This window comes from Macaca thibetana, chromosome 12 (assembly GCF_024542745.1).
Source record: "Macaca thibetana thibetana isolate TM-01 chromosome 12, ASM2454274v1, whole genome shotgun sequence".
In the NCBI taxonomy this organism is placed as follows: domain Eukaryota; kingdom Metazoa; phylum Chordata; class Mammalia; order Primates; family Cercopithecidae; genus Macaca; species Macaca thibetana.
The window spans coordinates 81094799-81108919 of record NC_065589.1 but is presented as its reverse complement, the minus strand read 5'-3'; the positions used below and the strand labels follow the sequence as shown (position 1 = coordinate 81108919).

The 14121-nt window shown below is 35.7% G+C and overlaps 1 protein-coding gene across 10 annotated transcripts in view; it reads left to right on the top strand.

Annotated features, from left to right (window-relative positions):
* Positions 1-14121, top strand: part of SLC4A10 (solute carrier family 4 member 10) — a 474235-nt gene that overhangs the window by 382443 nt on the left and 77671 nt on the right. For all 10 annotated transcript variants that reach the window (XM_050752258.1, XM_050752259.1, XM_050752257.1 and 7 more), the window contains 5 exons: positions 2358-2504; positions 7148-7248; positions 10242-10416; positions 10997-11130; positions 11878-12123. In XM_050752258.1, coding sequence (XP_050608215.1) covers positions 2358-2504; positions 7148-7248; positions 10242-10416; positions 10997-11130; positions 11878-12123 — 803 coding nt within the window. The remainder of the gene's footprint in view (positions 1-2357; positions 2505-7147; positions 7249-10241; positions 10417-10996; positions 11131-11877; positions 12124-14121) is intronic.

Sequence of the window (14121 nt, the reverse complement as noted above, 5' to 3'; positions counted from 1 at the left end):
AACTTTTGCAATTCTTAAGTGTTCCAGTTAGGTCTCAGGGCCATGTAACCATCTCTAGAAGAGGCCTGTGGCATGGAAATCTGTATTTTTAATATTTGAAAAATCTCCTTCTCAAAATACAACTAAACCATTAATAGATCTTTGATATTTTTGTATTATCCTAAGCAAAGTCTGTTTATCAGACCAATAATGTTTTGTGAAGTGTTCTTAGTTGGAAAGTCAAGAAAAAGCTTTCTAAAATGATCATTATTACTTAGCAGTTTATATGGAGTATCAAACCAGAAATGGAAATAAATGGTCTGAAAGTAGAATAGAATATTTGAAAGCAGGATTTTCCTGGCAATTTGGGGACATTTGGTCACTGTAATTTAGGCCAGCATAAAGAACACTATAGGAGTCCCTAGTCTCAAATACTTGTATCATTTCATCCCAAGTGAAATTTAAAGTTCCAGAAATATTTACATTATGTTCAGTGTAAATCAATTTTTTCTCTTTATCTTTTATTTTCCACACTTACTATATTAAGTACATAATTCCTGTATATGTTAAGATAAATTAGGTTAGGCTACAGGAATAACCAACTAAAATATTAATGGCTTAAAACAATAAGGGTTTATTTCTATCATGCTAAATGTTCATCAAGATCTAGGAGAGAGACTCTGCTCATTATAATCACTTAGGCTCCCTGCACTTATAGAAGCTCTATCTGTACCTGTGTTTTCTCAGTCACTAAACCAGAAAAAAAGCAATGTGATAAATCACACATTGGTACTCATAACTTCCATTCAAAAGTGACATATGTACACCCAAGTAGAATATACCTAATCCAAATATCAAAGAAGGCAAAGAAGTACAATCTTACCACGTGGTCTAGAAGAAAACCTAGAATATCTGTGAACACCCTAAATGACTAACACAGCACATGTGTGTGGAGGGGAGGTGGAGGGAATAAGTATGAAATGTAACTCATACTTTGTGTGGAAATACACTTTCTGTACTGCAAAGATATAATATGTAGTTGGCCCTCTGTATCTTCAGGGTCTGCACTCTTGAACTTAACTAACTGCAAATCAAAAATATTTGAAAAGTCAGGGTACAGTAGCTCACACCTATAATCCCAGCACTTTGGGAGGTCAAGGCGGAGGATGGTTTGGGACCAGGAGTTCAAGACCAGCCCAGGCAACATAGCAAGACCCTGTCTGTACAATAATTTTTTTAAAAAATTAGCCAGGTTTTGTGGTACACACCTGTAGTCCCAGCTACTCAGAAGCTGGGAGCTTAAGCAGGAGCTTAAGCCTAGGAGTTCAAGGCTGCAGTGAGCTATGACTGTGCCACTGCATTCCAGCCTGCATGACAGAGCGAGACCCTGCCTCTAAAAACAAAAATCAAACATATTCCAGGGGGGACAATAAAAAATAACAACGTTACAATAAAAACCATATGCATAAAAATTATACAGTATAACAACTATTTATATAGCATATACACTGTGTAGATATTATAATAATCTAGAAATGATTTAAAGTACAGATGCTTCTCAACTTTCAATGGGGGGTTATGTCCCCCCATTGAAAATATCGTAAGTGGAAACTATGTTTTTGACTTACAATGTTTTCAACTTGTGATAGATTTATCCAGACTTAACCCCATTGAAAGTTGAGGAGCCTACTCAATGCATGTCACTTTTGCACCATCATAAAATCAAAAGATTGTAAGAGAAACTATAGAAAGTTGGGGACCCTCTAAATACAGGAGGATACGCATAGGGTATGTGCAAATACTGCTCCATTTTATATAAGGAACTCAAGTATCCATAGATTTTTTGTATCTGCAGGGAATCCTGGAACCAGTCCCCCAAAGATACTGAGGAATGACTGTATATCCAGAAAATACTAATTTATAATCTTAGTATTATTTTCAAAATTGAAATAAAATTAACCCTTTAAATTAATTAATTTATGCCAGGTATAAATACTGCTGAAATTTCCAACACATTTTACAAATTTTTATTTCTATTTTTAAGCAAACGCTTCCTCCAGGAACTGATTTTCCCATACATAAATAACTTTTGCCTAATTCTAGTTTAATGAGCTTCCTTTCATCCTCCTTTTTCTTTCCCTTCCTCCTTCCCTCTAGAAATTTCAACATTCATCTGACATCTTAAGAAAAATAGTTACCTATATGGATCCATAAAATAAATTATAATATTTTACATTATAAACTTCTTTAGAGTCAGAGCTGTCTGTTTCTTCAAATTGTTATAATCACATGTGAGATAACTGTGTTGAAAACACCGAACACATTAATATTTTATAATTATTTTTAAACTATAAATAATATTTCTATTTCTTCTAAAGGTATTTCATGATGTGGCTTATAAAGCTAAAGATCGTAATGACTTGGTATCAGGAATTGATGAGTTTCTGGATCAGGTTACTGTTCTCCCTCCTGGAGAATGGGATCCAAGCATCCGAATAGAGCCTCCCAAAAATGTACCTTCCCAGGTATGTATATTTGAAGACATTCTTTGAAATTGAATATTTTTTGTCTTTTAAATGCATGTTTCAAAATAGCATAATCCATCAAGAAGATTCAAATGATTTAAATGATAGCCTCGAAGGCAGAAGGGGCATGAAGTTACAAGATATTTCTTAATACTCTCCAACACACATTACTGAGAAACTTGGCAGTTTGATGACAACCTACTAATCAAACAGTGCCATATACCTGGAAAGATTTTAGCTCCTACTTAACATGTATTATACAAGAGGAAGATTAAAATTGTAATAACAATATAAAATATGGCCTGAGAGAAAGCCCAGTACTGTCCTTCTATGTTTTGATACATCACTTTGAAATTGGCAAGCATTAGGAAAATTCAAAGACATGACTTAATCATATTATGTAGAAAACTCCACATTTATTACTGCTAATCACAGTAAATATTGGGAAGATTTTAAAATTGTAATTCTTATATTTGTGTTGCTTTTGTGTGGATGTGTGATATAAAGATTTTTTAAATTTTGCTTATGAACATGTAATGGATATTTTACCCATCATACAATCCAGAAAGATAGAAATATAAAGCATTGCTATTTTCTAGGGTCACTTTTTAAATTGCAGTCATGACTATTAAGAATGATGACCAAATGTTTGTTAAGCTCACTCCTCACACTGCCACCTCTATGCCTACTGAATCTGCCTCCCACAGCCCTCCCAAGTTGTTACGTACTTAGTCTTGCCTTTGGCCTTTGCCCTGCAGAGTTCAGCCTGGTCTGACTCTGCTGCCCTATTGGAAGCGACAGATGGTCTAATTGACCCAGCTCTGGAATTAGAAATTTTCCTGCTTTGCCAGAGGTGGGCAAATGAGCAGTTGTACCACTCAACCATGAGTACTTAAAAAGGGTATCTCAATTTCACTGTCAGTTTAAAGAAACTCTATGGATACCTCATTTTTATATTTTCATTTTGAAGTCATTTCATAATTATTAAAGACTGTTTCCTTTTCTCAAAACTTAACCATTTTGTGATTCTGTAACTGCTACCACATATTTCAGTTGATCTATTACTAAAATAAAAACAGTTGCCTAATAATTAATTATAGGGGTTATAGATTGTCTCATTCCTGTACTTGTAGAATACATCTTTATACTAATGATATTATAAAAGGCAATATAATGCTTCCTGAATATGTAGAAACTCCTTAATTAATATTATTTGGAGAAATTCAGCAAAATATTAACACATTCAGAATGAGGCTTTAAAATTCACTATAACACCAATTAGCTATTGAAACATTAAAGATGAAGTTAAGTGTTTTTGAAAACAGCTTTGTGAACAATAATGTTTTTGAGGCAAGTTGAGTGACGGGAGGCCAATATTGTTTATGATTTTATGACACCCCTTAAAATCAGAATTAATTATTGGATTCTCGGTATTGAGAGGCAGTCGTAAAAAGAACATCGAATTAAGAATCAGGGCATCTGGGTTCTGCAATTGTCTATATATGTATGACCTTGAACAAATGTTTTAACCTCTCTGTTGATGCTCTATATCAGCACTGTCCAACAGTCTTCTGCAATAATGAAAATATTCTATATCTATGCTGTCTAGTAATCAGGCCACTAGTAAGCATTAGAAATGTTGCTACTGTGACTAAAGAACAGAATTTTTCAGTTTAATTACCATAAATGTAAATAGACATATGCAGTTTGTGGTTATCATATTAGACAGCATAGTTCTATACAACAAATTTGAATTTCAGATATGCTTTATGCTTCTTTTCAACATTCATGTTTTAAAAATGCATGTTGTAATTGAATAATAGATAGCATGAGGCTATGTTTTCTATTAGATGGAGTGAAATGAGTTAATATGTATTAAACATTCTGACCTCATACTCATTCAAATATTTTTTTTTTTTTTTTTTTTTTTTTTTTGAGATGGAGTCTTGCTTTGTCGCCCAGGCTGGAGTGCAGTGGCGCCATCTCGGCTCACTGCAAGCTCCACCTCCCGGGTTCATGCCATTCTCCTGCCTAAGCCTCAGAGTAGCTGGGACTACAGGCGCCCACCACCGCGCCCGGCTAAGTTTTTGTATTTTTAGTAGAGAACGGGGTTTCACCGTGTTAGCCAGGATGGTCTTGATCTCCTGACCTCGTGATCTGCCCACCTCAGCCTCCCAAAGTGCTGGGATTACAGGCGTGAGCCACCGCGCCTGGCCCAAATATTTTTACCATTGGGATAATTTCCATCTTTTTTATTCATTTGAAATGTGCAAATCCCAGCATTTTAAATACTTTTTTTCCTTTCAGTTAAGAGAAGATTAACCTGTCACCTCCAGGGATAACTGTGAAAATATTCATTAGAACTTTGTGTCAGTCATTAAAATCACTCCCTTTTGTGTACCCTCAACTTATTTGCTCTTCTCTTATATCATGTACTTGCTTATCAAAACCATAACCCTGTGAGAATTCCAACACTTCACTCTGTACCACATTGATGAAGCTGAAGCGGAAGGAAAACATGTAACTACACTGACTGGTCTCACATAAATTCATGACCGCATACCTTAAGTGAGCCCTTCGTGTTGCAGGTTCATCATACTACACTTCCCTAGTCCAATCATTCTCACTTGATAACTAATTCACACTTATTCTTCTCTCCTCAAGCCTTCAGCACATCCTTTCTGACCCTCACTCTGATATGCTGATGTGCCTTTTACTTCCCTAAGAAATTTGAAACAATCAAAAAAGAACTCCTATAGATTGCTACCATCATACCTACCCACCGGCCAGCATCTGCATGCACATACTCTGCCTTCCTGTTCATTACTATTGATGAACTAGCCAAAGTCAGCCTTCTACTTGTGCACTAGAAAGAGCCTATCTCTTCACATCTACTCAAGAGCGCAACTCTACCAATTCTCCTCTTTCTCTTCTATATCATCAAATCCTTTTTTCTGTATTTTATCACTTTTATTAGCATACAACATACTATTAAATTTACCAATCTTAAATAAAAGAACTCTCTTGATACCACTACCCAGCCTGCCACTCTTATTCATTCCCTTTTGCAACAAAATGCCACAGAAGAGTTCTCTACACTACTTGCCTCCAGTTACTCTCCTCTAATTCTCTTTTAACACTCACTCCAAGAGGCTTTTGCCCCTACCACTTCACTAAAATATGTACGCGAACAATGATCTCCACAATGCTAAGTCCCATGGTCAATTCTCAACCTGCATTTTATCTAACCTATCAATGAACAGCATTTAAGAGTTGATGACTCCCTTTTCCTTAATATACATTCCTTGCTTGGCTCCCAAAACATCACCTTCTGTTAGTTTTGTCATTGTAAAATAGAGTTAATTTATCTAGTCAGTAGTATTCTCCCAGAAGACCACATAATAATACTTGCTTTCTGAGACTTGTGAAAGCTATGAATTGTTTTCCTGGGTGATTGGGAAGTAGGTACTGAGGATAACTCTTAAATCCCTTTATTAATGTATCCTATTTACCTGTAAAGACAGTTCCTTCATCAGTTAACAGATGCTTCTCTTTTATCTTTGAACTTTAGTCTTATTGCGTCCATCTATTTACCTGGGGAAATTGTTAAATATTAAGCAATAAACTTTCTTATATTGTGTATTTTTCAAAACCTTTTTTATATGTTAAACCTGTATCATTCTACCTAGATGTCTCCTGGTAAGTGAGATCAGTTTATGAGTCACTTTTGTTTTTCATGTTTATACTAATTCTATTTTGGAATGGTGGTCAAGTAAAAATCGTAATTTCACCACTTAAGATTTTTCCTATTATCCTTTGAAGTGCTTTTGAACACACTGGTGTGCTCTAAGATCACCATAGGTAGGATTTTAGGTAGAAATTTCTGATTTTTAAAAAAATCATATTCACCAACAAAAGTGGATGGAATAGACCTTTGGGAAAACAATACTTACCTGAATCTCCACTAATTTGTCATTGGTTAAATTAGATGCCTCCTTTTACAATCGTCTTTGACACTCTATGAGTTAAAGAGACCCATATCGTAAACTATTTTCTGGGTAGAAAGATACTAGCTGGAATCACACAGGGAAATATACTTTAAAAATAGTGATGATGGTTACTGTTCTTTGAACAATTAAACTATGCCAGGCATATAACACCACCATACTTAACACCTCCTCACGCCAACCTACCCGCATCCTGATCTCTCTCTTTCCCCTTCCCTTACTTCATTTTTCTTCATAGCTCCCATCTGTACCTGATATCTTAAGGTTATTGTCTCTTTTCACTAACAGGATGCTTTTTCTTGCCCACCTTTGCAGCTCTAGCATTCATTACAATGAATGGCACACACTAGGCACTCAGTATTAGTTGAAAGAATAAATAAGTGTCCATCACCTCATTTAATTCTCTTAGCCACACTATAAGATAGATACTGATGTTACCCCCAGTAAACAGAGGAAGAAACTAACACTTTAAAAGGCTAAATAACTTCCCAGAGGTCAAGCAACAAATAAGTACAGAGCCTAGGTTCTCAGCTATTGTGCATATTGCTTCAAGGAAAATGAACTGTTATTGTTATTTACAATTAACACCTGAAATTAAAATAAAACAAAACACACGAACAAAGAAACTCTCCACAGGAGAAGAGGAAGATTCCTGCTGTACCAAATGGAACAGCAGCTCATGGGGAAGCAGAGCCCCACGGAGGGCATAGTGGACCTGAACTCCAGAGAACTGGAAGGTTAGTGAAAATCACTTCTATGGGACTTCAACGACCAAATGACATACCATTCTTCTCTGTTAGGAATTGCTATTTTGAGATCTAATTTATTTTATACTTTTAATAGCTGCTTTTTGAGGGTGAAAATGCCATTTAGTTTGATTTCTCTGAAGTTGCTAATGATTGTCATTACTGTTAAACTAAAACAGTGGAGACACCCTTCCATTATACTTTACCTAGTCTTTCATTTTGCTGTGCATAAAATGCATTCCCAGATTCTTAGAATGAAAAGGAAAACCGTCAATTGACCCTTCCAAAAGAACCCATTGAAAGCTTCAAGTTCAAGATAGAAATAAAACTAAATACCAACAACTCAGTCTTGTAGGCCCTATCTCATTCAATGCAAGTAGGAGGTATATAATGGTATTTTTTATTTTTACGGCTGTGATTTGAAAGAGCTATATGATTTATTTTCTAATCACACATCTTTGAAGAGATGAAAGCTTCAATTTATTTCTTAAAATGGTGCTTTATGGTTTTTTTTGACAGCTTGTCTCTCTCTAAGCAATGTGTGAGCAGAAAATCAGAAACCCTTGGGTGGGTCTCTCTTTAGGGAATATGTGTATAGCCTCCATTGTAATTAAAGGCAGATGCAAAGACTTTGCAGGATTGGTGCTCCCCTCCCCTCAAGGCCATTTTCTGTACTGCTTGCAATGTGTCCTCTAAGCTGACTTTCCAGTTCCTGAGCACTCTGCATTTTAATTCTGTGTTCTTTCCATTTATCTATGTGTTGTCTCTGAAGAAATGTCCTTTAATGTCTTCCTCAGGCTTGATACCTAATTTGAGATGGTTCAAACAATTTTTTCCTTTTCCCTTCACTGGAACCTTTGTTACTCATTCTGTTTGCTTTCATACTTTTGAATGCTGTCTTTTTATTTTTGTTGGTATTTTTTTCTCTTTCTCAGGTGTAACATGCCACATAGCTTAGATTTTTTTCGAAGTTCACTTTTCCTTACTGCTTCCTAAATCCTCCCAGGTCACCAATATCCGGTATCTTCGCTTCTCCAGAGTTCTTCCACAGATTCTGTTGCTGACATGACTTGAAGTATCCATTACTCATCTGCTCTCCTGGAGTTGCTGGTGTACATCTGGGCTGCTCTTGCACTGTTCTCTGTAATGAACTCCCACTTCCGGATTTAGATTTTTACTGCTAAAAGCACATTTATACACAGTACTATAACAACTATTCAGACTAATGTATGCTCTAATAAGTAATTGATTAGAATCAATGGTCTAATATAAAGTGCTATCAAAACTATAAATATTAATTACTAATTAATAGCTCATAACCACCTCAAATTCTTTTTGGGATTAGGTGGGATATAAATCATAAATGAATGCCTAAATAGACTGGTAGAGTAAATCTGTTTTGAATTGTGACTTTGATAAGTTAACAAATTATTCAGAAATGATCCCCAAAATAAAAAAATATATATGTGTATGTTTTACTAAACATGGGTAGAGAAGCCTAAGGTGATCTTTATGTGTACAAATATTTCACAGGTTCTCTGCAAGCTTCTCTGAGTTTCAAATGTCCTTTTATTCAATTGAAGTTTCATTCTTCTCAACCCTCTCCTACTCCATAGCTCTCTGATGGAACCAATCATAGGAAAATATAGTGATCTTATACCTGCGTAATAGTAGAATAGTTATTATTATGTAACTATTACAGATAAATCAGATCAGAGAAATTACATGGTAAAATATTTTAATTATTCATAATATGTACATCTTTTATTTCAAATTCTAACCAGAATTTTTTTCTAAAAAGAACAATCCTTTCTGAAGTGATTCTAGGACTGCCAAATGAATATTCCTATATATAAAATAAATAAGAAAAATGTAACAGTTTTGTGTGATCCAAGTATACTCAGCACGCTGGCAGTTTATTGGAGCATAAGTTTTTTTCACCATTAACATTAACCTTCACGTAGGAACTTACTCATAGTCTAATTCATTTTGCTATCACATCATTATTCCACGGAACAAAACAACTTACAGTAGACAAATGTTAAGTCTGCATATTGTTATTAGATGTTCATAAAATGAGAATACCTACTTATTAATGGTCTCATTTCTAATAGATTTTTTTAAAAGCTCTCAAATTTAAAGCACCATTTCACAGTTTAATACTTTTCCCCCAAAAAAATTCTCTTTCAAGTGTTTCAATATGGTTTTGGATATATTTGGAGTAAATGAATTTATACCAAGTAAGGTCACTATTGTCTTGTGAATCACAGATGTTGGGATGTGTTAACGTAAGAGTGGATCAAAATTACATTTATCTAGTTTGATTATTATTAAGGACTCCCTCCTAGTTTTCTAAAAATGAAAACAGCTCCGGAACCTATCTGTCTCTACTAAGTATTGCTGCCATCCAAAAGGACATTTAGATGTCGTCCTGCAACCATATCTAGTGAGGGATTTTTGTTTGTTTGTTTGTTTGGCTGAGAGAGTAGGTAACTGGAGCTATGGTTAAACATTGCTTTTTCTCTCTAGGGTGATGCTCACTACTGGAGTATAGAAAAGCCAGCTAACCCTCCCTCCCTCCCTCCCTGCTATGCTAAATGGAATTAAACATTTAGAAATACTGCCAATAATTGAGGGTGGTAGGCCTGAGTTTAGGAGGAGTAGGTTGACGTAGAAATGGCACAGAGATTAGAGTAATCCTTGAATCTCATTATTTGGATTATGATTGGTGAACAGCTCTGAACCTTGTTTAAGAGAACCTGGGATTTTTGGTGGTTGACACGATATTGGGTTAGGAATTGAGTAACATAGTTGTGCAGTGCCTCCCTGTAGATTATTATAATACAATGCAGCAGGTTATGTGGGTCTCACCTCTGCTGATGGAAAACGTATACTGTGACCTGGCAACAAAGCAAATGAGCATTTTGACTTGTGTGTTTTTTTATATTTGGGTTTCACTATTGTGTTTTCCCCCCCTGTCTTAGGATTTTTGGGGGACTTATTTTAGATATCAAAAGAAAAGCTCCATACTTCTGGAGTGACTTCAGAGATGCTTTCAGCTTGCAGTGCTTAGCATCTTTTCTGTTTCTCTACTGCGCGTGTATGTCTCCTGTCATCACATTTGGAGGACTGCTGGGAGAAGCAACTGAAGGGCGTATAGTATGTATCATGCTTTTCTCTGAACTTTGAAACATAATCCATTTTTAAGATTCAGTTAGATAAGTAAGCATTTAATTTTGGAGAGATTTGAGATATGGTCTGCTAGATAAACCTTATATGAATTTCCTGGATGGCTAGTGGAACTTGTAATCTGGGGGTGGAATGTCTCAGAATGACTAGTTCTGAGTCTTACAAAAGGTTCTCATCTGATGCCTTGCCCTCAGCCCCCCAATCCTAAGCTAGGTTTAGGCTCAGTTCTTGTCTCACAAGAGGTCCATTTGCTATATACCTGGGCCATGTTTCTGTCCAGATGCTAATCCTGAATACATTTAAACCTTTTGTAAGGCAACAGAGATGTGAGATAAGAAAGTGAAAAGAACACCTCCACCTTTGCTACTATGCATTTTCTTCTTACTGTCAGCCCCTTTAGTCATCATCCTACCCCACATGTTGCCCAGGATTGCTAGGCTTTTCATGGTGAAGGAGAAAGCACATATCCGTGTATTTTAAATGTCTTCTCCTTAGCTACAATGGCTTCCTGTACAGCTTAGGTAATTGAACCATTTATATCTCTACACAGAGTGCAATTGAATCTCTCTTTGGAGCATCCATGACTGGGATAGCCTATTCTCTCTTTGGTGGACAGCCTCTTACCATATTAGGCAGTACAGGACCAGTTTTGGTGTTTGAAAAGATTTTGTTTAAATTTTGCAAGTAAGTGTTATGTACTTTTCAGCCCTTAGCCTCTTCCTTTTCTCTTTACTATATTTATACTTCTCCCAACATCACTTTTGGAGGTCTGTTAATAGAGACAGAATTGCCTGGTTTGATTCAGTTTATCATTTTTGCTTCATCATGGGAACAGAGGAAAAGCAAAAGATTTATGTATATTGTTATGTAATATTTTTAAAGAGTAAGACTCAGTTATAAGCGCTGAGAAATCCCTTTTAATTTTGTCCCTTTAGATGTTCCCTTTAGACCACTGGTCCCTAACCATTTTGGTGCCAGGGACTGGTTTCATGGAAGACAATTTTTCCATAAATTGGGTGGGGGAGATGGTTTTGGAATGAAGCTATTCTACCTCAGATCATCAGGCATTAGATTCTCATAAGGAGTACACAACCTAGATCCCTCACATGCACAGTTCACAATAGGGCTTGTGCTCCTATGAGAATCTAATGTCGCCACTGATCTGACAGGAGGCGGAGCTCAGGCTGTAATGCTCACTCGCCTGCCACTCACCTCCTGCTGTGCAACCCCGTTCCTAACAGGCCACAGACAGAGGGTTGAGGACCCCTGCTTTAAACAAGACTTTAGACAAAGTCTTGAATTTAGATACTCATAGGATGTGAAGCTTATTTACTTTCACTTCCTGAATGAGGTTTATTTTCATTTGCTTAAAATGATAGCAAGCTGTTGAATGACCTTCTTTTCACTGTTCTTTCCTTTTCCTCCTCCCAGAGAATATGGGCTGTCATACCTATCTTTAAGAGCTAGCATTGGACTTTGGACAGCAACTCTGTGTATCATACTTGTGGCCACTGATGCTAGTTCCCTTGTCTGCTACATCACTCGGTTTACTGAAGAAGCTTTTGCTTCCCTGATTTGCATCATTTTCATTTATGAGGCCCTGGAGAAGTTGTTTGAACTCAGTGAAGCTTATCCAATCAACATGCATAATGATCTGGAACTGCTGACACAATACTCGTAAGTACCATTTCCCCTGCTGGCTTTGAGGCTTTTCTTTTTACAAATATTGCTATTGTTACAAGAAATATGAGGAAATTACTCAGCAGAGAATGTGCCTTAAGTTGATTCATGACCTAAATCCTGACTCTCAGAGTTGAACAGGATTTTAAAAGTTATTTAATCAGCCACTCATCTGATACTTGCATTATCATTATACCATCTCTGCCAAGAGTATCTTTTTAAAGTTCTATTTGTCTAGTGTTCTCTAAAATAAGTAGATAAGGAACCAAGTCCATCTTAATATACACCAATTTTACTTTAGCAAAATATATGCTATTTGGTGTTATTTCAGGGTCTTTTTAATTTACAGTAATTCAAAGAAACATAGTAATGAAAATATAAGGTTTCAAATTTAGAGCAATAAGGTAAAATAAACTTATTGGGTCTAAATCTTACTAGATGTTTGAAAGTGTGGTAAGAACATAAATCACTGAATGAAAAATTTAATTTTGGTTTTGGCACGTGTGACATTTGTGATGGAAATACTCAGGTATTACTTGTTGAAAGTGATGTTACAGTCCAGGATTAAAGATGTGATTGGATCTGTTGCTCCTTCTAGTTTTGGTATATCAACAGTCTGGAATGTCTCTCAGGCTTTGTCTGCAGACTATATGTGGCCATTAAATGGCCCCATTATTTAATCGTATAATTTTTTGTTGTGTTTATATACAGTTTTTTATACTGCAAATATCTGAAGCAATATGTTCTTTAGGAGACAGTTATCATCTCTGCATCAACCACCAATGATTTCCATATAAACTGCATAGATATGGCCTTGAACCCTTTTAATATTTTTTAATCTTTATTTACTACAAGAAGTTTAAATTGTTGAAGTCAGACCAAAATCGTGCAATGTTATAATTTTGTTAAGAATGATGTAATGATATAATGTTGAAAATAATGTGAGTTTTAGTGCTTTCACTTTTATTTTATATTTAGAGATAACTTTAAACAACTGACCCCCATTTTTGAATAAGAAAAATCAAAGTGGAAATATAAAATAACTTTCCCAATAAAAGCAAATAGTGAGAATGTTGTAAATAGGGCTAAGAAGGTACTGAGCATAGTTGTCAAGGAAATGGGAAGGATAGTTTGATCAAAACCAGGGATAATATTGATACATGCCTTTTCATTTATCCTTATCTGAAAGAGAATCTCACTGAATTTGGATATCCTTGCTGAGATATGTAATTATCTCTGGTTGGATTTTCAGATCTACTACATGCCAGGCACTATACTAGGTGCTAGGAAAACCATGGTGATTAATATTCTGTCCTCAGTGAACTTCCAGTTGAGTAGGGAATGTAGACAAATAGACAGCATGAGGAAATGAGTGCCAGATTAAAATGTTGGTACAAAATGCTATAGCACCGCATCAGGAGAGCACCTAACCCAGATTTGAGGTTCAGAGAAGCCTTCCTGGAGGAAATAACGTAGAATAAAAAATGCAGTAGAAGTTAGGAAGGTGCTAAGGAATAGGGCAGAAAAGTAGTTCAGACAAAGGGCATTCACAGGACTAGATGCAAGAGATGCATTCATGCTTTAAAATATTTGTGTAAAGTTATATAGATAGTGGTAAAACAAGAAATGAAATCCAGGTTTTATTACTGATATAATTTTCAGTACACTGATGAATACAAATAAACTCTCCAAAAGAAACCAAGTAAAACAAATAAAACAGGTAAAATCAGAACTATTCTGTTTCAAGTGGTAGGAAGGCACCCATTGCCTACCCTGTCAGCTGTTCTTTGAACCTTAGTGATAGCTTCTCAGGTACTTCAGACTGAGGAACATACTTTAAAATCCCTTGGTCTAGAAAGGAAAAGATTGCAAAAGCAAGGTCTGAGCCCTGAACAATTTTCACATCTTAAAAGTAGAATGAGAAAAATGCAACCAATAGGCAAAAAATAAATAAATAAACAAACAAATAAATAAATAAAAATAAGAAAGAAGCAT